The sequence below is a fragment of the Ursus maritimus genome, assembly GCF_017311325.1.
Source record: "Ursus maritimus isolate PB19 chromosome X unlocalized genomic scaffold, ASM1731132v1 scaffold_X1, whole genome shotgun sequence".
NCBI lineage: Eukaryota > Metazoa > Chordata > Mammalia > Carnivora > Ursidae > Ursus > Ursus maritimus.
In genome coordinates, this window is record NW_024423319.1 from 9,257,833 (window position 1) to 9,284,358 (window position 26,526).

Sequence of the window (26,526 nt, forward strand, 5' to 3'; positions counted from 1 at the left end):
TTTTTTTTTTTTTCTGTCTGAAATTTAGGGAGTGCATTTTGAGTTGAATCTTCCATTCTGAGTGTAGGTTCTCTTTGGAATAAGGAAGACATTTCTATCATGACTGTAGGGTGTAAAGCCGATGGGAGAACAAAACAGAAGGAAATAAATCTGGGAACCGGTAGAATTGGATTCAGTTACCTTTAATGCCCCTCTTAGCTTTAAAATGCTATGATTCTGTGACTTTGGGGAAAAAAAATCATTCCTTAAAGGGATGAAAGGCTAGGGACGGCCAATGGGGAAGATTTATAAAACCCTTTATTTTCCAATAATGCACTTTCAGGAGTTAGAAATTCCAAAGGGAACTTGAAATGTTTAAAGCGAGGAATGCTGACTAGTCTAAGACTTGCCTGGGGCACAAATTTGGAGAGGCGGTTGCATTGGACCAGCAGACATTGAATAGTATCAAGGAGCCGATGACAAAGAGAAGACGCGCCTTTCCGCACCCTCTCCAAGAACTCTGGTTCATACCTCTAAAATACGCCACGTACGGCTTTTCAGGCCAATACATATGGATTTAGCTTCTTCATTTTAATGACTGCATAAGATTCTTGTGCATGGGTGTGCCGTAGTGTATTTACCCAATTACCTAGTGATGGACATTTCAATTATTTTCACTCTTGTACATATGTTTGTATGCACCCTTGCTGTACTATTATGGGATAGATTCCTGGAAGTGGGGTTGCTCAGTCAAAGACTTACCACCATTTTGGTACATAGATAATGACCAGGCTTTTGAGGTGTCCCCTTAGAGCCCTAGTATTTGAATTCCAAGCTGGGGGATTCTACTGCTCTGCCTCACAGCTGTCTTTCTCCTGAGCTTTTGTCCTAATGTATTGGGCACCATATTTCATATATATAATATTTTTATGCTTTCGTTACAGAGACACTTCTGAGGGAGAAATAACCATGGACCAAACTGTAGTAAGTAATTTTTCAAAATGAATCTACTTGTGACTCCTTCAATACCTAAGTAGATGTAAATAAAATAGTGCTTCCACCCAAGTGAACATCAGGCAAAGCTCAACTGTGGTCATCGAGGGTCAAATTACATTACTTTCTTTGGCATCTGCGCAAGAACCCAGTGAGAAAACCATCTCTGTTGTTCTGAATTCCTGTGGGGCCGTTTTTTGGAGGCACATTTTGTGGGCTATGGGCGTGTGGAATGACTTGGGGATTGTAAATGGCAAATGGAATTTCTTCGTTGTAGACATCTTGGAAAGAAGCCTGGTTCTTCCAAGAATGACACAATTTTTGCAAGACTGGCATTCACATAATAAACCCACCCTTTATCTGTATAGATTTGAAATCAGGGTGTGACAGAACTATCTCCCATCATCCTTACCCCAATACTCAGTACTTACTCTGGTGCCTCCAAGCTTTACCATGTTAGACTCTGAAAGGATCAGTAAGCACAGACCTTGGAAGGTATTTAAACATGAAAGAAATATTTTTTTAAAGATTTTATTTATTTATTTGACAGAGAAACAGCCAGCGAGAGAGGGAACACAAGCAGGGGGAGTGGGAGAGGAAGAAGGAGGCTCCCAGCGGAGGAGCCTGATGTGGGGCTCGATCCCAGAATGCTGGGATCGCGCCCTGAGCCAAAGGCAGATGCTTAATGACTGAGCCACCCAGGCACCCCATGAGAGAAAATTTTTTTTTTTTAATAATGATTTTTTATTATATTATGTTAGTCACCATACAGTACATCCCCGGTTTTCGATGTAAGGCTCGATGATTCATTAGTTGTGTATAACACCCAGTGCACCATGCAATATGTGCCCTCCTTACTACCCATCACCGGTCTATCCCATTCCCCCATCCCCCTCCCCTCTGTAGCCCTCAGTTTGTTTCTCATAGTCCATAGTCATGAGAGAAAAATTTTGATTATACAAAGTACAATCAAGCCTACAGCGCCTTCCAAATTATGTGCCATCATTTAAAATGCTTTCTGTAAAGAGTGGAATCTGAATTTCTTAATTTAATACATTATAGATAACATGACCTAAGTAACATTCCTCTCAAATAATAGGTGTAAGAAGCCTTTTGGTGACGATGTGGTCCCCAGAATTAGGCTGCCTTCGTTAGAACCCTCGTTCTTCCACTTCCTGGCTGGGAGACCTTGGGCAGCCTAATTAAACTCTCTGTGCCTCAGTTTCCTCATCTGTAGAATGGGGATGACAATATTACCATCCCTCCCAGGGCTGTTGGAAAGATGGAACGGGATGATGTATATTGAGTGCTTAGCACAGGGCATAGTAAATGCTTGGTAATGTTTACTATTGTCATCACCACGTTAGGGTCCAGTCCAGAAAGCTCAGATTCTGGCCCCAATTCTGTGATTGGTCAGCTGTGTGATACTGGGCAGATTATTTAACTTCTCTGAGACTTAGCTTCCTCAACTGGGAAATGGGGTGATAATCCCTGCATTGCCCACACTACAGGGGTGATGTGAGGACTAGATGCATTGACTTTTTTGAGGGCGATTTGCAAATGGCAACGAGTTACATAAATGTAAAGTGTAATTATGATTGCTGTTGTTGACAATAAGCCCTGTACTCAAATGTGACGTTTGTCGAAAGATTTCAGTGACGATGTACTTTTGTTTTGCATTATTTTGGCACAGAGAGAAGGGCAAGGAATGGCTACAATTTCCCGTGTACCATCCAGGTAGGAGCTGAGTTTATTCATAGCTGGTACATTTAGTTCTGATTTTCCTTCCATTTAATTCTGTATTTGCAGCCCGTTGGTCAGAGTTGTCAGAAGGAGATCAAAGCACCCGGTGGTTATTTTACAGATGCTGTAATTGGGCTCTTGCCTTCATGAAACAAGTTGTTTCAGTTGGTCATGGCACAGCCTAGCAGCCTGCCTTCTGCCTCTTTGTAGTGAAGAGAAAATGGGGTCCAAAGTGGTCATAATTTGGGGATGGGGGAATAAAGTGTTTGTTGTCGTCAAAAAAGTCCAGGAAATACTGAGCAGGGCAGTGGAAAAACACCATGGAAAGCCGCCTTGGTCCTGTTCAGACTCGTGCTCTGGCTCCCCCCAGAACACTGGCTCTTGCTGCCCTGCTTGACGCAACTCAGAGAGGCTCATGGGAAGGTCACTGCCATGTTCAGGGTGCTAAGAGTAAAGAGTCTGTTGCAGCAAAGGGAGAGGTTTAAAGAAAGAGGGGTCCTCTTCAGACTGGCAAAATGAGAGCTGGGAAGAGATGGGCTCCACATGGAAGGGCGGGGTGAGCAGGGACTCCAGGGACTGTGGATCCGTGGAGGGGGAGGCACGGCTTACATTGGACAAAGAGAAATTTCGAGTTAACACAGGTACATCTAACTTTCAACAGCTGTAGGAAACAGGAAATGTGTGCTTCCAAAAGATGTATTGGCAAATAGAAATGGGGGAAAAGATCTAGGTAAGCTTGTGACTTTTTAAAAAAAAGATTTTATTTACTGGAGAGAGAAAGAGAGCACAGCAGGGGAAGAGGGGCAGAGGGAGAGGGGAGTCAGATGAGGGTCTTGATCCCAGGATCATGAGCTGAGCCAGTCAGCCGCTTAACCAACTGAACCATCCAGGTGCCCCTAAGCTTAAAGACGCTCCGAAATGGAATAGCAACGAACATTAGAATGTTCTGAGGACCTTGCTCCGGCGGTTGAGGTCAAGCACAGCCCTCTTCTTTTGTAACATATCTTTGAGTGGACAGAATACTCTAGGGATGTACTAGGTATTTGTGACCTTGGCTAAGTCTCAGCTCCCTCATCTGTGGAATGGGGACCGTGATAGCTCTGCTCGTGAGGCTGTTGTGAAGGTAACATGACTCAAAACACAAGGAGCGAGGGGTGCCTGGGTGGCTCAGTCGTTAAGCGTCTGCCTTCCGCTCAGGTCATGATCCCAGGGTCCTGGGATCAAGCCCCGCATCGGGCTCCCTGCTCAGTGGGGAGCCTGCTTCTCCCTCTCCCACTCCCCCTGCTGATGTTCCCTCTCTCGCTGTGTCTCTCTCTGTCCAATAAATAAAATCTTAAAAAAAAACCACACACACACAAGGAGCGAGAGTGCTACAAATGTTAGCTACTGTCACTACCATTATCTCCATTATTATTCTATTATAGAAATAGGCCTTTTACAGAACACATCTTTAGAGACTGGCGTGTCTCTAAAGCATGTGCCATTTGCCTTCTTGCAGTAATGATGGGTAAATTGGAGACCAGAAGGATAAAAGGTTTTCTCCGAAGTAGTATGTCCCAAGTACTCCATCTTCTCTATTAATTAGTATAAACTTCTAGAGAATCCATGGCTAGTTCATTTTATTTTATTTTATTTTGTTTTTTAAAGACTTATTTATTTGTTTGAGAGGGGGAGGAACAGAGGGCTTGAGCAGACTCCCCACTGAATGCAGAGAGACTCAGGATTGATTGCGAGACCCTGAGATTGTGACCAGAGCCAAAACCAAGAGTCAGATGCTTAACTGCTTAACCGACTGAGCCACCCAGGCACCGCTAGTTGATTTTAATATAATGCAATGGTTGCTGACCGTTCTATTGAAAACAGGTTTTGAGTTGTTTGTTTTGCATATGAGAACATTGATCAGAAGGTTTCAATATGCTGTCTGCCACCATTTCTTAAGATTTGCCAGTTGATCGATGTGAAATGTCTGGTATTTATGGACTCCCAATTAAGTCATCTGGGTAGAATTTCAGCACCATAGGCCAGGTTGCACTCTGTTGCTCTAACTGCAACATTGTTCTTTTTTGCTCTGCTTTTTAGCTATGTTTGTCATACCATCCTAAAGGCCAGCTCTTCCTTAGCAGCCAAGGAATTGATTAGCAGGATCAAAAGTAAAATACATGGCAACCTCACCCATGGAAACTTCACCCAAGGTCAACTGACGTTATTTGTAAGATCCGAACACGTTGTGGTGAAAAAACTAGGTAATTGGGGGGAGGGGTACTCCACGCCCCTCGCGCATTCACTCCCTTTCCGAGAGAGTTCATAACGCATGCACAGTAAGACATCCTGAGTTTTGGGGGAGAGGAGTTGTCTTCACGTTCCTTTCCACATCCTCAGCACTCACTTGCCCTGACAACCTTTCTAGCTGTAAGAGCTTATGAAAAACACAGAGGGGTTACCAGAGACCATCGGTCAGCTCCGGATGTCAGCAGTGGCCAGTCCATCCTCGGAGTGGGAGGATTGGCTCTCTTGCATAATTACCCAGAGGCCTGGGGAGCTTCCTCATTCCACACAGTAACTGCCCAATAGATGCTTGCTAATTTATTGATCGATATAGCCAGGCTATTCATCTGGGAAAGGGATGTGGGAACGGCCCAGATTTTCTCTCACAGGCATCTCTTTCCTTTAATGGTAAAGAGAAAGGCTATCAGACCACTCTATCTCCTTGCCATGGCTGCCAGCTCTCTCACTGGTTCCCAGCGGACTGTGGTAAAAACATCGGGCTAAGCCAGAGAACATGCAAAGGTGTTAGAACACACAATCCTTGGCAACAAACTGATCGGGTAGCAGAGGGCAGGCTGTGATTGCAAGCGACAGTGAAATGGGAGGCAGAAAAGTGTAGAAGCCACAAGTAGAGCCCACTATGCAAATGGCGCTGATGGCTGTCCTCAGAGGAAGCTGATTCTCTGGGCTCTCCACTTCTCCCGGCCACTCTGTCAACACGTGAAGGAAAGACTTCTGGAATCAGGGTCACAAACCCAGTGGGTGGTCAGTAGAAACTGGGAACTTATCACACACACTTAGCCCAGGTCCCTTCTCCCTTCATGTGACCACACTTGGCAGCAAAACCTTGCCCTTGGCGCCACCCACAGAGCAGAGCTCCCACGTCTAATACTGACGATGGCAGATACATTGAGTTGACTAAAACCAAATCCACCCCAGAGTCCATTAGGAGGGGAGGAACCATCCAGAAGGAGAAGTCAACCTTTGGTTTCCTGTCACTGACAGTGAGGGTACCTCGGAAGGAGGGCAGTTGGCAGGTGAGGACTTCTGATTTTTTTGTTTGTGGCTTGAACTTCTTTCGAGGCAAATGTAACATTTTTTAAAACCGAGCCTGTCAACTTGTGGTTTTAATGAAAAGGACTAAGTGTGAGTTTTTCCAGGGAGGCTTATTAAAAAAAAAAGAGAGAGAGAGAGAGACAGCATTTCATGTATTTTCAGTGAAGCCTGATTTAAATGGCCTGGTAGAAAAATTTTCCTCTTTTATTTGCTGGTGTTTATGTGTAGGGTAATAATGATGGGTCGTAATGGATGTTCATGACATTTGAAAGTGCCTTTTGCCCCTTCAAATGCATACATTTTCTCCATAGAGCCAGGAAGGTGCGAAGCCCAGGAAACAGTCTCTAAATACAAAGGGACCTATAAGTGGCTCTTAACGAACCCTACTGACACAGCCCAAACCAGATGCATAAAAAACAGGCATGAAAACGCTACTAGACTCTGGTACGTATTGGCCAAGACCTAATTGCTGGTTCAGAGACTCAAAGATCCGCTTAATGGGGGCCTTGCTTCCATCGTTCAACTGAGTGGGCCCCGCACCGTCCCCCTCTACCCTGTCCTGCCTTCTTCCACCCTTTGGACCTACTTCAGCATGCACAGGCAACATAAGGGCATTCTAGAAAAATGTTCAAGAAGACAAAAGAGAAGAAGTCACCCATAATTCTGCCACCTGAACACCGCTGGTTTTAGGTGGGCATATTTTTTCATCTCCCTGTTCCCTGTGTGCCTTTAAGTTTTATGTAGTTTTATGTAGTGGTAATCACTGTCCTCATCTCAATAATGTGATTTACCTTTTCACTCAATAGTTGATCAAACATTTTCCATGTTTTATGTTCTTCTTCTTAATGACCATTTCGAAAAATTGCCTCAGAAGCTACCTCATTGATGGGCCATCATAATTTCCTAAATCACCCTTCTATTGTTGCCTTATCATTTTCCTTCTTTAAATCATCAGTCCCTCTTCTCTGACTCTCTGCTGTTAATGGTTTGTGCCATTAACTTAAGTAGACAGACCAGAAGGGCAGCGGGTTTTGACAGAGGCTTAAAAGCTCTCTGTTGGAAGGCAACATCTTGGACTGGGTCCTACTCTCTTCGTCCATCTAATCAGTCAGCAAATCATGCTGGTTTTGTGATCACAGAGCTTGTATGTAGCCTTTCCTTTCCATCCCCACCGCCACGACCCCGGTGCAGACCCTTACTATCATCCCTTGTCTATTAGAACAGGCTCCTTGCCTTCCCCCACTCTGGTTCCACATTGCCTCAAGACCCACAGGTTCCCTTTTACCACGTCTGCCAGCCGGAAAGGGCCGTTTGCTGTTGTGGACCCCAATGGGTGCCTCCCTGTGTCTCGTTCGCCACCTGTGCTATTGGCTCCGCTTTGGGGCGGAGAGGGGGCCCTTTCTCCATCTCCGTCCTTTTAGTGTCCAGCTCAGCTCAAAAGTGGGACAGAAGTTCTCCTTGCTCAGTGGTTTGATCGATTCAGTTTTGTTGGTACAGCTTTTTGTCTCATCTCTTGCCTAATAGATGTAGTTACATGTACAGACTCGAACCACCACGCGACAACAAGCTCCTCCAGGGACCGGACCCCACTCTGTTTGTCTGCACTACCTGTCAGCAGGCCTGGAACATCGTGGGTGCTCAATAAATGAGCCAGCTCATTTGAAATGAACTGGATTGAATTGGATGAGGCATAGGGGAGGGTGGATGATGAGGGCGGGTGAGCTCCAGAGGGTGCTGTGCTCATTGCCTTTGGGAAATGATGTGCGGAGCTAGGGACCGCATTCTACCAGGAATTTCCTCTTCAGATGGGGGTAAGAAGGGAAAGTGAGGGTAAGGAGCCGTGTCCGGAGGGGCAACACCTCCACCGCGACTCTTGCTCTGCCTCACGTTGCCACGCTTCATTTCAGACTCTCTTGCCTTTTTCCACCTCCCGCATGGGGACCCTAACATTCCCTTGTTCCCCGAGAGCAAAGTGTTCTTCTATGGGGATCCCGCCTTTGCTATCTCAGCCCAGAGGCTGGGAGTGGGCGGGGGCGGGGGGTGGGGCACGCCAGAGCTGCATGGTGACTTTTCTGGCCTCATCCTCCAATGAGAAAGTTTTTTGTCCCTCCCTCCCCTCTTTTTCAGCTCAATCAGTATCAACACTGGCAAGTCTCAGTGGGAAAAACCAAAGTTGAAACAATGCAAACTGCTTCAAGGACTTCCTGATAAGATTGTGGATCTTGCTAACATTACTATCAGTGATGGTAAGACTGTTGTGTACACATTAATGACATAATGGAATCTTGGTTGGTTCATCTGCTTGACCTGAGCTAAGAGGATACAGGCAAGCCTCACGTAGGAAAACTACCTCGCGATCCAATTTCAGAAACCAGGTAGTTAATGTTGGTAGAGGCGGGAGTGGGGCATGCTAAGTTGGGACCGTCAAGGTTTTTTTGCTTTCTAGTGTTTTTTATTTTATAATTTTTGGCTAATTATTATTTTTCATTTCATTTTAGTTTTTTAAAGATTGATTTATTTATTCAAGAAAGTGAGAACGAGCAGGAGGAATGGCAGAGGGAGAGGGAGAAGCAGGCTTCCCACTGAGCAGGGAGACCGACGTGGGGCTCGACCCCAGGATCCTGGGATCATGACCTGAGCTGAAGGCAGAGGCTTAACTGACTGAGCCACCCAGGCGCCCCATTATTTTTCATTTTAAAACAGTTTTAATGAGGGGGCGCCTGGGGGACTCAATTACTTAAAAGTCTAACTCTTGGTTTCGGCTCAGGTCATGATCTCAGGGTCATGAGATCGAGCCCACGTCTGGCTCTGGGCTCAGTGGGGAGTCTGCTTAAGATTCTCTCTCTGCCTCTCCCTCTACCCCTCCACCTGCTTGCTCCCGCGCGTGCTCTCTCTCTCGCTCTCTCAAATAATAAATAAATAAATATTTACAAAAACAGTTTTGGGGCGCCTGGGTGGCTCAGTCGGTTAAGCATCTGACTCTTCGTTTCAGCTTAGGTCATGATCCCAGGGTTGTGGGACGGAGCCCTGCGTCGGGCTCTGCACTCAGCTCGGAATCTGCTGGAGGTTCTTTCCCTCTTCCTCTGCCACTCTCTTGCTCTCTCTCTGTCTCTCTCTCAGATAAATAAATAAATAAATGAATAAATAAATAAATAAAGTCTTCAAAAAGCCCAAACCGGTTTAATAGGTAATTCTTCACATAGTTCAATTTTGCAAAAACAAAAAGGAAATACAGTGAAACATCTTCCCATTGCTGACCCAGCCATTCAATAAATATCCACAGAGATATTTCATGTATCTATGAGGAAATCTACGCACCCACTCACACCGTACAGAGACATATACATGCATATGCTCCCTTCCTCTTAGAACACAAAGTAGAGCGTGCTATCCATGCTGCTCTGCACCTTGCCTTTTTCTTTTAACAATATATTGCAGAAATTATCATTTCAGTATATGAAGAGCTTCCTCATGCTTTTTATCACTGCATTATATTATACGACATGGACATGCCACAATTTATTTCTTTAACCTATTTCCTGTGAGTGGGCATTTAAGCTGTTAATAACATTTTATTTTTATAAAACTGCGGTAATGGATATTGTACATATGTCATTTTGTGTAAGTGGGGTGTACTTGAAGCATAAATTCCTAAAAGTAGAATTGTCAGGTTAGTCATACTTTTGGTGGTGTCAAAATGCTCTCAGTAATGCTTGCTTATACCGGTTCATACTCCCACTTGCAAGGTAGGAAAGCACCTGTCTCAGGGTACCTTTATCAACACGGCATGTGATCAGATTGTTGGATCTTCGGTGATTTGATAAGCAGAAATTGATATCTGGTTCTGGTTTTAAAATAATAATAATTCCATGGTTTCTAGCATATTCACTAGATTGTGCAAGAGTCACCACTAATTCCAGAACATTCTGATCCCTCCAAAGAGAAGCCCCATACACATTAGCAGGCACTCTCTTCCCCCCCTCCCCACAGCCCCTGGAAACCTCCAATCTAATTTCGTTCTTCTTTTAATTTTATTTTATTGTAGTAAGAACACTTAACATGAGGTCTATCTTCTTGACAAATTTTTCAAGTATGATGTTGTATGGCTGACCTCCGGAACTTATTCATCTTGCTTAACTGAAACTTTATGCCTGTTGATTAGCAACTCCCCATTTCCCCTGCCCCAGCCCCTGGCAAGCACCATTCTACTCTGTGCTTTTTTGAGTTTGGCTGTGTTAGATTCCCTGTGTAAGTGAGATCATGCAGCATTTGTCTTTCTGTGTCTGGCTTGTTGCACTTAGCATAACGTCCTCCAGGTTTATCCACGTTGTTGCAAAGGGCAGGATTTCCTTCTTTTTGAAGGTGAATAATATTCCAGTGTGTGTGTGTGTGTGTGTGTGTGTGAGAGAGAGAGAGAGAGAGAGAGAGAGAGAGAGATCTTCTTTATCTCTAGATGGACATTTACATTATTTCCATATCTCGACTATTATGAATAATGTTGTAATGAACATGTGAGTGCAGGTGTCTCTTTGAGATAATGATTTTTAGTTCCTTTGGATATACATACACAAGTGAGACTCCTGGATCATAGGGTAGTTCTATTTTTAATTTGTGAGGAAACTCCATAGCATCTTCCACAAGGGGTACACCAATTTACATTCCCACCCACAGTGTACCAGGGTACCCCTTTCTCCCCACCCTTGACAACACTCTGTTATCTCTTGATTTCTGATAATAGCCATCCTGACAGTTGTGAAGTGATATCTCATCGTGCTTTTGATTTCCATTTCCCTGATGATTACTGATGTTGAGAACATTTTCATGTATCTATTGGCCTTTTTTATGTCTTCTGAGAAATATTTATTTGAGTCCTTAGTCCATTTTTTTTTAAGATTTTATTTATTTATTTGACAGAGAGAGACAGCCAGCGAGAGAGGGAACACAAGCAGGGGGAGTGGGAGAGGAAGAAGCAGGCTCCTAGTGGAGGAGCCTGATGTGGGGCTCGATCCCAGAACGCTGGGATCACGCCCTGAGCCAAAGGCAGACGCTTAACCACTGCGCTACCCAGGCGCCCCCTTAGTCCATTTTTTAATCATGTTACCTGTTTGTTCATTATTGAGTAATAGAAATTCTTAAAAAAAAAATTTTTTTTAAAGTAGGCTACATGCCCAATGCGGGGTTTGAACTCATGATCCGGAGATCAAGAGTTGTGTGCTCTACTGACTGAGCCAGCCAGGTGCCCCATGAGTTATAGAAATTCTTTGGGTATTTTGGAGATTAACTCCTTTTCAGACATATAGTTTGCAAATATTTTCTCCCATTCAGTAAGTTGTCTTTTCACTCTATTGATTGGTTATTTCCCTTGTTGTGAGAAACTTTTTTATTTGATGTAGTCACACTTGTTAATTTTTGTTTCTGTTGCCTGTGCTTTTGGTGTCATATCCATGAAATCGTTGCCAAGGTCAATGTCATGACGATTTTCCGTTATGTTCTCTTCTAGGAGCTTTTGAATTTCAGGTCTTGCATATAAGTCTTGAATAATTTTGAGTTGATTTTTGCGTATGGTGTAACAGGAGGGCCTGTTTAATTCGTTGGCATGTGAATTTTCAGTTTTCCTAACACCGTTTATGGAAGAGATTATCCTTTTCCCATTGTGTGTTCTTTGTACTCTTATTGGAGATCAGTTGATGGTGTATGTGTGCATTTGCTTCTGGACTCTCCATTCTGTTCCATTGGTTTGTAGGTCTGTCTTTATACCAGTACCATGCTGTTTTGATTACTGTAGCTTTGTATTATATTTTGATATCAAGGAGTGTGATGTCTTTGCTCTGCTTTCTCAGGATTGATTTGGCTGTTTGGTTTGTGTGTGTGTGCACGCGCATGTGTGTGTGGTTCCGTATGAATTTGAGAATTGCTTTTTCTGTTTCTGTAAAAGATACCATTGACTGGACTAGCTCAGTGAAGTGTGTTGTCCCTGCAGGGTACGTCTTCTGATGCTTCTCCTTCGAAGATGGAGCTTTGGGCTTGTTACACATTCTCCCTACCAGGGATGACTGTGAGAATGTTCTAGCTCAGTTCTCTCTGTTTCTTTCTCTGATCTCCCTGCTGAGCTTCTGGATGGTGCGCCTCTCTCCATATCACACCCAGCTGTTCGCCTTCTAATTGCTACTTGATGGCTCTGTTGTTTCTGACAAAACCCTGGGGCATAAATTGCTTCATAGTCTGATCCCATTATAACCCATCCCCTTCCAGGGGCAGAGTATTGCCAGTCTTTGAGGCTTTCTCCCGCCCTTCTTGGTGGAAAAAAATATCTGTCCTATGGGGCAAGAGTTTGGGAGATGGTGGGGTGACGAATGTGTCCTTCACAAGATGCTTCACAAGGGTTTTCCCTGTGGAGCAGGGGCTGTGCATGAATCTGAGGGGAAGGGGGACTTATCGTGGCCCGGGAGGGATCTTCCACAGACCCGAGCCAGAAATGTGTGACTTGCGATGATCCACTCAGAATAGTTCTTCCACCTCAGGGACCTGGGGGAGATCGTAACTACCACTCAGCTGCTTCTTCCACAAGGCAGAGCTATGGGAGATGGGTAAAGTTCCTAGCTCAAATGCCACGGCCTCTCACTGTACTGATCAAGTTTCCATAGATTTCGTTGATTAAATGCATCTCAGTTGGTTGGAAGATCTTTCATCAACCTCCAGACCCTTTGAATGGTTGTCTTTGCTAATTTTGAGCAGAGTAATAGAGGTCACTCTTGGTGAACTTTTCCCCAACTCCTCCTTACAGTCCTGTTCTTAAAGTCCTGCCCCTCCTTATTGGTGTTTTGAAAGTGTGCGTAAGTTTCCCTCATCAACTCTCAGTCTATACACACCTTGTCAGGCGTAGCTCTACCATGTGAATGCCCCCCCAACCCATGATGAGTAGTTGAAAACGGAGGCACAGGCATTCCAGTGCCTTCCAGGACAGCCAGGGAATTGCCTTGAGGCAGTGAACTCCTCGGACTTGTCTTTTTTGCAGAAGATGGAAATTTGGGATCCTTGCCAAGAAATATCTAGAAGATTTAGCAAAGTAAGCATGGCTCTGATGGTTTCTAGGTTCGAAATCGTTAAATCAGGACCCTAGGGAGGGTTGCAGCTTGAAGCAAGTGGGCAGTGAGTTAGAGAGGTCTGTGTTTCATGCTGACCTCCCTCCTCTGAGCAACACATTTTTCTGAGACACGATAATAGAATTTTCTCCATAGGAGAAAAAGTTAAACAACCATAACAACAAGAAAAGCATTGCACTGGGTTAGGATTTTTAGAAAATTAACTATCAGTAGTCACTTTATTAAAAAAAAAAGTCTGCAGAGGATGAGAACAGTTGCATGGTGGCTGTAATGTATATAACTGAAAATAAATGATCAAATGTATTAGCTTCGGAGGAATGCGTCTCCTTGTGAGTTAGGAGCTTAATGAAAAATGAGTACAACGTAAGGGAAAGAAAATGCATTCACATTGAAACAATTTTTCTTTAGCCTTCAATCTTGCTGACAAGCATTACATATCTTGGTTGGAGAAAAACTTGTCAGTTCTCCAGTTAAATGCTCATTTCCTGTAACTCCTTAATATCGCAGAGTTCAAAAAGGTACCCTTATTTCAGAGGTCTGTGGGTTCTTTGCTTTGCCCCGTCTTTGTGACCTCGAAAATACTGAAGACGCAGCGCACCCTAATGAAGTTGGCTGGAACTTTTCACAGTGTCTCCTGGCTGTGTCCATCTCCCTGCCTGGGCAGGATAGCGCATGGTGGAGACAGAACGATCTAATTCCCAGGATGTCAGGGAAAAGGATGGTGTAGCCCAGCAGTTCCAGCCTCCAAACCATGGAGGAAAGGGAGAAAGGCACAGATACTGTAGTAGAAAGTGATATTCAAGAACACTAGCCTGGATTAAAATCTGGGTTAGAACCTCCGTGGCACAATTTCTTAATCTGTATAAAGGGAATAATGTTAGTACCCATCACACAGGGCTATCGTGATGCTGAAATTGGAGAATGTATGGATAACGCCTTATGGTATCTTGTCTCCAAAATGCCCACCATCGATTCATTCCCTCCTTGTCAATTAGAAGTTGAAGGAGGGCTGCCTTGTGACGACTTAGCCCAGTAGAATTCGGCAGCACTGATGCTGTGCCAGTTGTGGGACTAACTTTTAAGGGAACTGGAAATTTCTGCTTCCGTTCTTTTGTATGCTCTCACTGGGGATTCTTCCCCTCAGAACCCAGACAGCATGCTCTAAGAAGCCTGGAAAATGTTTAACCACCAGCTCTGCCAAAAAAGTTAATTTTGTCGCACTTGCCGATTTTCTTGGTGATTTTTTCAGCCCCGATGGCTGAAGACAAACTACAACACACAAGTGCTGAACATGGAGTTGGTCAGAGATACACAGATACCACAGATATAAAAAAGCACCAAAGCAGAGATTACAAAAATGTAGCCACATCATTAGGAAGTGATGAGTCTTGGGTATCACCATTGTTTTTAATAGAATTGATTTAATTAAAAGTTGATATAATTTAATTTTCAGTAATGGCTGTGTTTAACAATCAGCTCACAAAATTCCCGAAAATTTAGCGATTTGTTCTGACAAGTTGTCACCAGCTGTCTCCAGTTATACCACAAGCTGGATCCAGCATACCACTAAGCCTAAGCCACTGGGAAAGGCCATGTGTCGGAAACAGCATCCACAGACCCCCAGAGGACAACAGCCCCAGCTGACTGGTGCATGGGCATCAATCGCCAGCCATGTGAGCGAGCCATCTCGGACTTCCAGCCCGGTCTTAGTCTTCAGGTGACTCCAGTCCCAGCTGCCATCTGAGTGCAACTGCATGAGAGACCCTAAATCAGAACCGCTCACCTGAAACTGGTCAACACACAGAACCATGAGGGATAATAATGTATTCTTGTTCGAAGTTGTTACGTTTGGGGGTGGTTTGTTACGCAGCTGTAGACGACACCAATACTGCCTCATAGAAATTGCTCAATCAATAACAGATATATTATTGTTTTGATGGCTACAATTATTGGCAGATTAATTGAAACTATTTCAAGCAATGGGGGATCTATTTATTTTATAATGAAAAAGGGAGGATTCCTTTTCCTGCTTTTGCTCAAGGGCTTAGAATTTTTACACAATGCATGTAATTTGTCCTGAATTTGACTTAAAAACCATGTAACTCTAGATGAAAAGTCTACAATTACTTTCCACAATATAGTTAGTCTCCTGTTGGCCTATTGTTTACTTTCCTCCTTTGACAGCAGGGACTGCATGAAGTAAAGTCACACCACCAAGGCCCAAAGAATGACTCCAGGTAGGCAGCTCTGGCTATCCCATTTACAGCAAAGCCTGGAAATTTAATAAGAGCAATAGAAAGATCAGTGAATGAGAGCACTACATTCGTCTTCCATCCCCTGTCTTATTGTTTTCTCAGTTTCTTTAACTGACCAGAAGATAGATGTAACAAGGACAAAATATTAATTTAGAAGTAATTACAGCCTTGTTCGACCTCCCCCTTTCTTCTATCTCAGTTCCTAGGTAGGCCATCGTTGGGCAGATTGAAGTCATTATTAAGGAGGGGGGGGCATTGAGAGAATCTCAGTTAAGATTGCTTAATTTATATTGACAAGGACAGGGAGTTGTTTGCAGAGAGAGAGAGGGAGAAAGAGAGAGAGAGGATGATGTTTATGGTAATTTATTTTGTTTTCCCAAACAGACTTGGTTGGTTGTAATGTAACCCGGGTTAAGTTATGAATATAATCTCTCTCTGGACTTTTTCTCAACGGATTGTATTTCTCGATTATTTTCCATTATATTTTGGTTACTGGACTTAAATGTGAGTGCTTTAAGCTAGGAGGGCACCACAAGGAGCTTAGCTTTATATGAGTTATATCAAACTAAAGCCTAATTTGTGTTGTATTTGTTTTAACAAATACTGGCATTGTGGTTGTGACAAACAGAGGTCTTCTGTTTTAGAAATGCATACTGAGGTATTTATGGATGAAATGATATGTCTGGGATTTGCTTTAAAATAATCTGGGGTTGGGGGAAGGTGGGTGAGAGCGTAGATAAAATAAGATTAGCTCTTCATTGACACTTGAAGCTAGGTGATTCATGAAGTACATGGGGATTCATTATACTATTCTTTCTACTTTTGTGCGTGTTTGAAAATTTCCATAATAAAAAGTGAAGAAAAAAGTGGGCGAGTTAATACCTATTGTTCTTACTCTCTAAAAAAAAATCTAAATTAAATTGCTCTTTATTATATGTGGTCCATACTTGCTTTTTCACTGTGGTTGCTGGTTCTTGACAGAAAAATATCATCACCACCCTTGATTATGAAAACACAGACTGAGTGTTTGCTGATATTTTAGCACAGGTGGGATCTACTTAACTCAATCCAATACTCAAAAGTCTTAACTTAATTAGAATCTAATTGCAAGATAATCTTCAGTGACAAAAAGGTTTCCCTGGTGTATTTTAAAAAGGATTTAATGAATAAAAACTTGACTTATGTGCTATTTTCTGGGACTCCGCCTATTGTAGAAATGGAGGTCCAGCATTTTTTTTACTATAAATTTTGCTGCCTGGGTAGCTATTTGCATTTGACTGCCTTTGCGTTTTAAAGGGAAGGAAGCAGAACAGTATGGCCCCAAACTAAGTAACGCAGGTTTTCTATTTCAATTTTCTTTCCCCAGAGAACGTGGATGATGTTGCAGAGCACGTTTTAAATTTAATAAATGAATCCCCCACTCTGGATGAAGAAGAAACAAAGATTATTGTTTCTAAAGTCTCCGATATTTCACGATGTGATGAGATAAGTATGAATCTAACGCAGATTATATTACAGATAATCAATGCTCTTTTGGGAAAGCAAAACAATTCAGCATCTGATCTGCACGAAGTGAGAAATGAGTAAGTACTAAAGCTTTGGTAAAATAGTTCTTTCCTAAAATTTTATAATATTTGTTATTCATTCCTTGGCGTACAGTCCACCAAATTTTCGAGGTCAGGTGGCTACGCATTGAAAGCTGAGTTCCTGTGATGCAACGGGGCCAATGCCACGCAAATCCCGATTGGGAAGCAATGCATTGCGAAAACCTAACTGAATTTTAGTCATAGCCCCGTTGCAAGTAAATAGTTGCCCCAAACCAGACCTCACTCTATTTTCCCAGCCCCGGTGCCCCCTCAATTTCTACAAAATCCATCGGCCCAGTGCTCAAGCAAAAAGTTTAGGAATAATACTAGTTACCTCCCTCTACCTCACAGCACATCAGTAACCAAGTCTTGTAGGAAACACCAGATGTGAGGTTTTTAATCCCTGAAATATTCCTGGAACCCGTCTGCTTGTGTTCATCCCCACCATCACCACCACCCCGGTCCCAGCCTCATACCTCTCCGCTGCCCTACAGTAACCTCCTCACTGGGCTTCCCCCCCCACCACCACCACACTTGCTTCCCTATGGTCTTTCTTCTACATGACAACCAGAGGATCTTTTCATGCACATATCAGATCACGTCCATTCTCTTGCTTTTATTTTATTTTTTTTAAAGATTTTATTTATTTATTTGACAGAGAGAGAGACAGCCAGCGAGAGAAGGAACACAAGCAGGGGGAGTGGGAGAGGAAGAAGCAGGCTCATAGCGGAGGAGCCTGATGTGGGGCTCGATCCCATAATGGCAGGATCACGCCCTGAGCCGAAGGCAGACGCTTAACCTCTGTGCCACCCAGGCGCCCCCATTCTCTTGCTTTTAAAACCCCTCGGAGGGGCGCCTGGGTGGCTCAGTTGTTGAGCGTCTGCCTTCGGCTCAGGGCGTGATCCCAGGATCCTGGGATCAAGCCCCGCATCGGGCTTCTCCGCTGGGAGCCTGCTTCTTCCTCTCCCACTCCCCCTGCCTGTGTTCCCTCTCTTGCTGGCTGTCTCTCTCTGTCAAATAAAGAAATAAAATCTTAAAAAAATAAATAAAACTCCTTGGTGGCTTTCTGTTACACGTAGAATAAAATCCAAGTTTCTTGGCTTATGAGGCCAGGCAGGATCTGGCTTTACATACAACAGTGACATTTAATCCTGAGAACTACCTTGCGAGGGAAGGGCCAGTATTACCTCTGGCTTGCAGGTGAGTCAACAGAAGCTCGGCCACGTTGTTTTATTTGCCCACACAGTTAGAAATTAGAGGAGTTAAGATTTAAACCTCAGCCTGACTCCAGAGCCAGTGCTCTGATTTAATAATTCCTTAAATGATACAAAGACAGTGATTAAAACCGAAGAAGTCTTACGTTGAGGAAATCTCGGAAGGAGAATGGGACTTATATTAAAGCGGTAGGAATGCTCTTCCCTCCCTGTGGTTCCTTGCAGAATTCTGAGGATAATCGAGCGTGCTGGTCATAAGATGGAGTTTTCTGGGCGGACAGCAAATCTGACGGCAGCCAGGCTGGCGTTGGCCGTCCTGCGGGTGGACCACGCGTTTGAAGGCATGGCCTTCGGGATTCGCTCCCTTGAAGAAGGCGCAGACCCTGAGGTGAGTCTGGCTCAGGAAGCTGAGAACCAATCAGGCAAACGCTGTTCCAAGTTCTCATTCACTTACTCCTTGGTAGAGAGAGCAGATACTTTTTAAAGCTTTTAGTCTTCAGGGGACCTTATGAAAATACAAATATCCCAGGGAAGCTTCACATAGAACCCTTAGTAGCCAAACACCTTGGGGTCAGAACGGTGTCCATGAGGTGTGAAATGACACCACCTTTGGCCCTGTGGGCCGAAATCATCTCACATGTTACTTTATTATTAGCTACCATTTCTGGAGTACTTATTATATGTTGGGGCATTGAGCTACTGTCTGTACAGAAAAGGAAACAGAGCAGTTGAGTAACTTGCTCAAGGACACACAGCCTAATGGCAGAGCCAGGATTCGAACTTATGTCTGTCTGGCTTTAAAATCTGAGCCCTTTCCATCACACCATAGTACCTCAGCCTTTGGCAGGCCACAGGCTGCCAACCGCTGCAGAAAACAATTTTTGGAGGGCACCATTTTTTTTTTAATTTACAGTTTTAAAAAAAATGTTAAATTTACATATGGGGAAATGCACCAATTCTAAGTATATATTTTCTGAATTCTAACAGATGCTTACACCTGTGCAATTCAAACCCCTATCAAGATATAGAATATTACCCTCACCCCTAAAATTCCCCTCCTCCCCTTCCCAGGCAATCCCCAGAGCTGTGACCTCCCCTGGCAACCACTGTTCTGATACTTTGCCACCATAGTTTTGCCTGTTCTAGAACTTTATATACATGGAATCATAAAATATGTACTGTCTTGTAGAAGACTGCTTGCATGTAGCAGTCTTTTGTTTCTATAGTTTATTCTTTTTTATTGCTGAATAGCATTCCATTGTATGGATATACCAAAGATCGTGTGTCTAGTCTCCTGTTGATGGACTTGGGATTGTTTCCAGTTTTTTGGCTATCAGAACGAGAAATACAACTTTCAACATTCATATAAAAGTCTCTGTGTGGACATATGTTTTCATATATCTTGAGTAAATACCTAGGAATGGTATTGCTGGCTCATAAGATATAAGAGCCTAATTGAATGCAATTGTCTTCAATGAATAGTGCTGGAAGAAGTGAGGATCTAGATGGAAAAACATGAACTCCAAACCATAGGCTACACCATACCTATTCTGTTCCAGTAATTTTTTTTGTAGATGCTTATGCCGTGATCACACTATCTTGATTCCTGTAGTCATGAAGTCAGAGAGTGGGAGTCCTTCAACTTTGTTCTTTTTCAAGATAGCTTTGATTATTCTAGGCCTTTCCCGTGTCCATAGGAATTTTTGAATGTGCGTATCAATTTGTACAAAAAAGAAATGTGTGGAGAGTGATTGGGATTGAATTGAAGCTATTGATCAATTTTGGGAGAATTGATTTCTTTTTTTATTTTATTTATTTCTTTATTTGACAGAGAGAGAGGCAGCCAGCGAGAGAGGGAACACAAGCAGGGGGAGTGGGAGAGGAAGAAGTAGGCTCCTAGCGGAGGAGCCTGATGCGGGGCTCGATCCCGTACCCCAGGATTATGCCCTGAGCTGAAGGCAGACGCTTAACGACTGCACCACCCAGGCGCTCCTTTTTTTTAAATTTTATTTATTTAGATTTCTTAGTAATATTAAGTTTTCTCCTCCAGTAACATTTACTCGGGCCGATTTTAATTTCCCTTAGCAATGTTTTGTACTTTATTTATTTATTTATTTATTTATTTATCATTTTAAGTTTTAACTTTCATTCCAGTGAGTTAACATACAGTGTTATATTAGTTTCAGGTGTACAATATAGTGATTCAACGCTTCCATGCATCACCCTGTGCTCATCACAAGTGTACTCACTCCTAGATGATAGAGTATATCAACTTTATTTTTATATACTTGCAGCAAATAATTAGAAAAATTGTAAAAAAATTCCATTTGCAACAGCATCAGAAAACATAAAATATTTAGGAATAAATTTACTTATTTACACCCGGTGTGGAGCCCAATGTGGAGCTTGAACTCATCATGGTGAGATCGAGACCTGAGCCGAGATCAAGAGCTGGACACTTACTTGACTGACCTACCCAAGTGTCCCTTTGTTTTGTAGTTTTTTTTTTTAAAGGCTTTTATTTTTTTTAAAGATTTTATTTATTTACTGGATAGAGAGAGACACAGCGGGAGAGGGAACACCAGCAGGGGGAGTGGGAGAGGGAGAAGCAGCCTCATAGCGGAGGAACCTGATGTGGGGCTCGATCCCAGAATGCCGGGATCACGCCCTGAGCCAAAGGCAGACGCTTAACGATTGAGCCACCCAGGCGCCCCTGTTTTGTAGTTTTAAGTAGAATAGTATCACCATGTTTTTTTTAAATCTTTTTTTTTTTTTTAAGATTTTATTTATTTATTTGACAGAGATAGAGACAGCCAGCGAGAGAGGGAACACAAGCAGGGGGAGTGGGAGAGGAAGAAGCAGGCTCATAGTGGAAGAGCCTGATGTGGGGCTCGATCCCATAACGCCGGGATCACGCCCTGAGCCGAAGGCAGGCGCTTAACCGCTGTGCCACCCAGGCGCCCCTTGAACTTTTAAGTGGAGTGGTATCACGTCTTTAGTTAAATATAAAAATAAAGTTGGTACTCTATGTCTATCGTCTATCTATCAACTGTCTATCATCTAATTTTGAATCCTATGAATTCGCTAAACTCACCTGTTAGTCGTAGCAGTTGTTTTAGAGATCCCTTAGGACATTCTATGTAATGTCATCTGGCAACAGAGACTGTTTAATGTCATTCTTACTGATTTTTATTCCTCTTATTCCTTTCTTTTGGCCTTTTTGCTATTAGAGCCTCCAATAACATGCTGAATGGAAGTAGTTGACATCCTCGTCTTGTTCTTGATACCAGAAGAGAAGTATTCACTATTTTACCATGACTGTGATGTTAGCCGTGTTGTTGTTGTTTGTTTTTAGATGCCCTTTATTTGATTGAGGACCTTACCTTCTCTTTCTAGTTTGCTGAAAATTTTTATCATGAATGGTTGCCAAATTCTGTCAAATGTTTTTTTTTTTTTCTCTGTATCTCTTGAAGCAATCGTTTGGCTTCTTTCCTTTATCCTTCTAATATGGTGAATTACATTGATTTTAGGATGTTAAACCAATCTTGCATTTCTGGAAGAAAACCTACTGGTAATGATGTATTATCATGTTTATATACTGCTATTTTCAACTCGCTTATATTTTAAGTATTTTTACACTAATGTTCGTGAAGGATATTGGTCTGGAATTTTTTTCTGATTTTCTAAAAATCGAGCTTTAGATTAGGGTTGTGCCAACTTCATAAAAGTGAGTTGGGAAATGGTCCCTGTTATACTTTCAGAAAACGTTTGCATAACGTTGGTGTTATTTCTTCATCAAATGCTTGATAGGGTTTACTCGGAAACTCTCTGGGTCTGGAATTTCTTTGTGGAAAGTATTTTGATGGCAAACCCAATTAATTTAATGGATGTAGAGCCATTCAGATGTTCTGATTCATGTTGTGTGTGTTTTGGTTAGTTATATTTTTCCAAGAATTTATTTTGTCTAACTGGTCAAGCTTGTTGACAATAGTTGTTCATAATATTTCCTAATGATTTCTTAATGTCTGTAGGTTTTATAGGGGTGGTCAGCAAACTTTTTCTGTAAAAGGTAATAAATATTTCAGGCTTTGTAAGTCACAGGTGGTCTCTAGAGGTCTGATGAACATTTTAATTTTCTTTCTCTCTTTTTCTTCCTTCCTCTCTCTCTCTTTCTTCCTCCCTCCCTCCCCTCCCCTCCCTTCCCCTCCCCTCCCCTCCCTTACTTCTTTCCTTCCTTCCTTTGTTACATTCTTTAAAAACTGAAATGTAAAACCCATTCCTAGCTTGAGGCATATGAAAACAAGCTTTGGGTAGGAATTGGTCTGCTGACCAATTTATCAATCTCTGATCTACAGTAAAAATCTCTCTTTAATTCTTGATAATTTTTTTAGATTTTATTTATTTATTTTTTAAAGTATTCCTTTTTTTTTTTAAAGATTTTTATTTATTTATGTGACAGAGAGACAGCCAGCGAGAGAGGGAACACAGCAGGGGGAGTGGGAGAGGAAGAAGCAGGCTCCCAGCGGAGGAGCCTGATGTGGGGCTCGATCCCATAACACCGGGATCACGCCCTGAGCCAAAGGCAGATGCTTTAACGACTGCGCTACCCAGGCGCCCCAGATTTTATTTTTTATTTGTCAGAGAAAGAGAGAGAGAGAGGGAGCACAAGCAGGGGGAGCAGCAAGCAGAGGGAGAAGCAGGGTCCCTGCAGAGCAAGGAGCCCAATGAGGGACTGGATCCCAAGACCCTGGGATCACAACCTGAGCCAAAGGCAGATGCTTAACTGACTGAGCAACCCAGGCACCCCAAATTCTTGATAATGTTAATTTCTTTTCTTGTTCTTTTTTTTCCCTCTTGATTAGTATAACTAGAGATTTTTCAATTTTGTTGATCCTTTTTAAGAACCAACTTCATTAATTTTCTTTCTCGTTTGTTTTCTATTTTGTTACCATCTGCTCTTAGCTTTATTATTTCCCTCTGTGTACTTACTTTGTGTTTATTTTGCTCTTCTCTATCTAGTTTCTTTTTTAAAAAAAGATTTTATTTATTTATTTGACGTGGAGAGCAAGAGAGCACAAGTGGGGGGAGGGGCAGAGGGAGAGGGAGAAGCAGACTCCCTGCCAAGCAGGGAGCTTGATGCGTGGCTCCATCCCAGGACCCTGGGATTGTGACCTGAGCCAAAGGTAGATGCCCAACCAACTGAGCCACCCAGGTGCCCCTTTTATCAAGTTTCTTAAGGTGGATCCATAGGCCATTGATTTTAGACACTTCTTCTTTTCTAATATAATCATTAAAAGCTATAAATATCTCTCTAAGCACTGTTTCAGCTGCGGTCTGCAAATTTTGATATGTTGTATTTTCTTTTCTTTTCTTTTCTTTTCTTTCTTTCTTTCTTTCTTCTTTCTTTCTTTCTTTCTTTCTTTCTTTCTTTCTTTCTTTCTTTCAGAAAGAGAGAGAGAGAGCACAAGCAAGGGGAGGGGCAGAGGGAGAGGGAGAGAGAGAATCCCTCAAGCAGACTCTGAGTGGAGCCCAACACAGGCTTGATCCCATGACCCAAGATCATGACCTGAGCCAAAACCAAGATGCAGTCGCTCAACCAACGGAGCCACCTGGGCGCCCTGATATGTTGTATTTTCACGAGCAGTCAGTTCAGAATATTTCTGTGGATTATTCAGGAGTGTGTTCTTTAAATCCCAAGTATTTGAGGAACATCCAAGACATATTGTTGATGTTGATTTCTTGTTTATTTCACATGGATCACAGAATGTACTCAGAATAATTTCAATCCATTTAAACTTGTTGAGGCTTGTTTTATGACCCAGTGTGTGATCTCTTTTGATGTTTCACACACTTGAAACACTTGGTGTGTTCCACAGTTGTCAGATATGTTGTCCTATAAATATCAATTAGATCTCAAAGTGGTCGATAATGTTGCTCTGATCATCTCTTCACTGATTTTTTTCCTAGCTATTTCCTAGTTTAGAGAGGTGTTAAAATCGCTGACTTTGCGAAATTGTCTCCTTCTCCCTTTAGTTCTGTCAAATTTCGCTTTGTTTATTTTGGGGCTCTGCTATAAGGTGAATATACATATATGTTGTTATGGCATCCTCATAATAACTCTAATACTAACCTATTTATCCTTATGAAATAGTTCTCTTTATTTCTGGTAATACTCTGTCTCACAGTCCATTTTCTCCGATTTTAATATAGTCATTGCAGCTTTCTCATGTTTACTGTTGTATCTATGTTTTTGCACCCACTGACTTTCTATTTCTTCATATGTAAAGTGCACTTCTTGTAGATAGCATACAGTTTATGTTTCACTTTTTTATCCATCCTGAAAATATCTGCCTTCGAATTGGAGTGTATAATTCTTCTAACATTTAATGTATTCTTTGATCTGGCTGGCTTTAGGACTACCATTTTATTTTATTTTCTACCTGTCCTTCTGGTTTTTGTTCCTCTTTTCCTGATGCCTTTTGGTTTATTTTAATCTTTATTATAATTGAACTTTAATTTTGTACTGACTCTTCAGTTATATCTATTTGCATTATTTTCTTGATGGTTGCTCTAGAGATTACAATATGCATCCTTATACTTTTGTAGTCGCTTCGAGGCACCATTGTACTAATGCATGTAAAACACACGAATTTGACCATATATACCTATTCATACCCTCTGTATTTTATGTTACAGTTGACATATGTATTATATCTAAGGTCAGAAACCCCACAAGACAATGTTACCATCTTTGTTTTAAAGAGTCTTATGAAATTGAAAGAAAAAAATAGTCTTTTATATTTATGCAGATATTTATAATTTTCAATGCTCTTCCTTCTTACCTAAAGGTCAGAGTTCCATCTGGTAATATTTCCCTTCAACTTGAAGAAATTTACTTAGCATTTCTCACAGCACAGGTCTGATGGTGATGAATTTTCTTAGTTTTCATTTATCTGAGAATGTCTTTATTTTGCCTTTATTCTCCTTTTTATAAGATTTATATTTATTTTCGAGAGAGAACACAAGCAGGGGGAGGGGCAGAGGGGGAGGGACATACAGATTCCTGGCTGAGCGCTGAGCGTGGAGGCCAATGCCATGTAGGGCTGGATCCCAGGACCCTGAGATCATGACCTGAGCTGAAATCAAGAGCCTGATGCTTAATGGACTGACCCACCCAGGCACCCTGTCTGATTGTTTTCAGTGTTTTCTTTGTTTCTTTGCCGTTTGGTATTATGTGTGTAGGTGTGTTTTCTTTGCATTTATCCTGCTTGAGGTTTGCTGAGATTCCTGAATCTGTAAATTTATGTCTTTTATCAAATTTGGGGAAATTTCCATCATTATTTCTTTAATATTGCTTCTTCACCATTCTTTCTGTCCTCTCCTTTTGGGACCCCAATTACATGTACTTAAGATTTTGGGGTGTTGCCCCACAGGTCCCTGGGACTATGTTCAAGTTTTTAATCATTTTACGATTTATTTTCCTGATAGTATAATTTCTACCAATTTCTCCTCAAGTTCACTGACATCTGTCATCTTCCTGTTACTCTTGGACCCATCCAGTGCAATTTAAACATTTTTGATATTGTATTTTTGGTTCCAGAATTTCCATTTTGTTCTTTTTCTGCTTGCTTCTCTGCTGTTATTTCCTTTTTGTGCTTTAACTGCAAGCATATTTCCTTTTAAATACCTGAGTACAGTTACACCAGCTGCTTAAAACTCCTTATCTGCTGACTCCAACATCTGGGTCACCTCCAGGTTGATCTCCACTGATTGCCTTTTCACTTCAAAATGGGTCACATTCATTCTTCCTTCACACATGGGGTAATTTTGGATTATGTCCTGGATATTGTGAATGTTATGTGGTGGAAATTCTGGATTCCACTGTGGTTTTCAGAAGACTATTGACTTTTGTTATACTAGGCAAATGACTCCATCTGTAGATTCCATCTCTTGGATGGCAGCTTAAATCTCAGTTAAGTTCCTTTATCCTTAGTTGGAGTCTTTCTTCAACATTAGTGGTTCAGAGGCCCGGCAGAGTTTATACTCAGAATTTTGTCTCCTTCTGATGGGGTGCCTGGATGGCTCAGTAGGTTAAGTGTCTGACTTCAGCTCAGGTCGTGAAGCCGAGGTCCTGGGATCCAGCCCAGCATGGGCTCCCTGTGGGTTCGGCTGGTCTGCCCCTCCCCCTGCCCTCCCTCTGCCCCTCTCGCACCAGCGCACTCTCTCTCTCAAATTAATAAATCTTAAAAAAAAAAAAAAAGAATGTTGGCTCCTCCTCTCTAGCTTTCTCCTTCCCACAATTCCTTGCTCCTTCTCTGCCCCCGACACCGCC

At 42.4% G+C, this 26,526-nt stretch overlaps 1 protein-coding gene across 1 annotated transcript in view; it reads left to right on the forward strand.

Moving 5' to 3' along the window:
- The window catches only part of ADGRG4 (adhesion G protein-coupled receptor G4), an 84,356-nt gene that overhangs the window by 24,128 nt on the left and 33,702 nt on the right, over positions 1–26,526 (forward strand). The window contains exons 5-11 of the mRNA XM_040628109.1: positions 924–955; positions 2,649–2,709; positions 4,795–4,958; positions 6,348–6,480; positions 8,164–8,282; positions 16,761–16,977; positions 18,420–18,582. Of these exons, the coding sequence (XP_040484043.1) occupies positions 924–955; positions 2,649–2,709; positions 4,795–4,958; positions 6,348–6,480; positions 8,164–8,282; positions 16,761–16,977; positions 18,420–18,582 (889 nt within the window). The remainder of the gene's footprint in view (positions 1–923; positions 956–2,648; positions 2,710–4,794; positions 4,959–6,347; positions 6,481–8,163; positions 8,283–16,760; positions 16,978–18,419; positions 18,583–26,526) is intronic.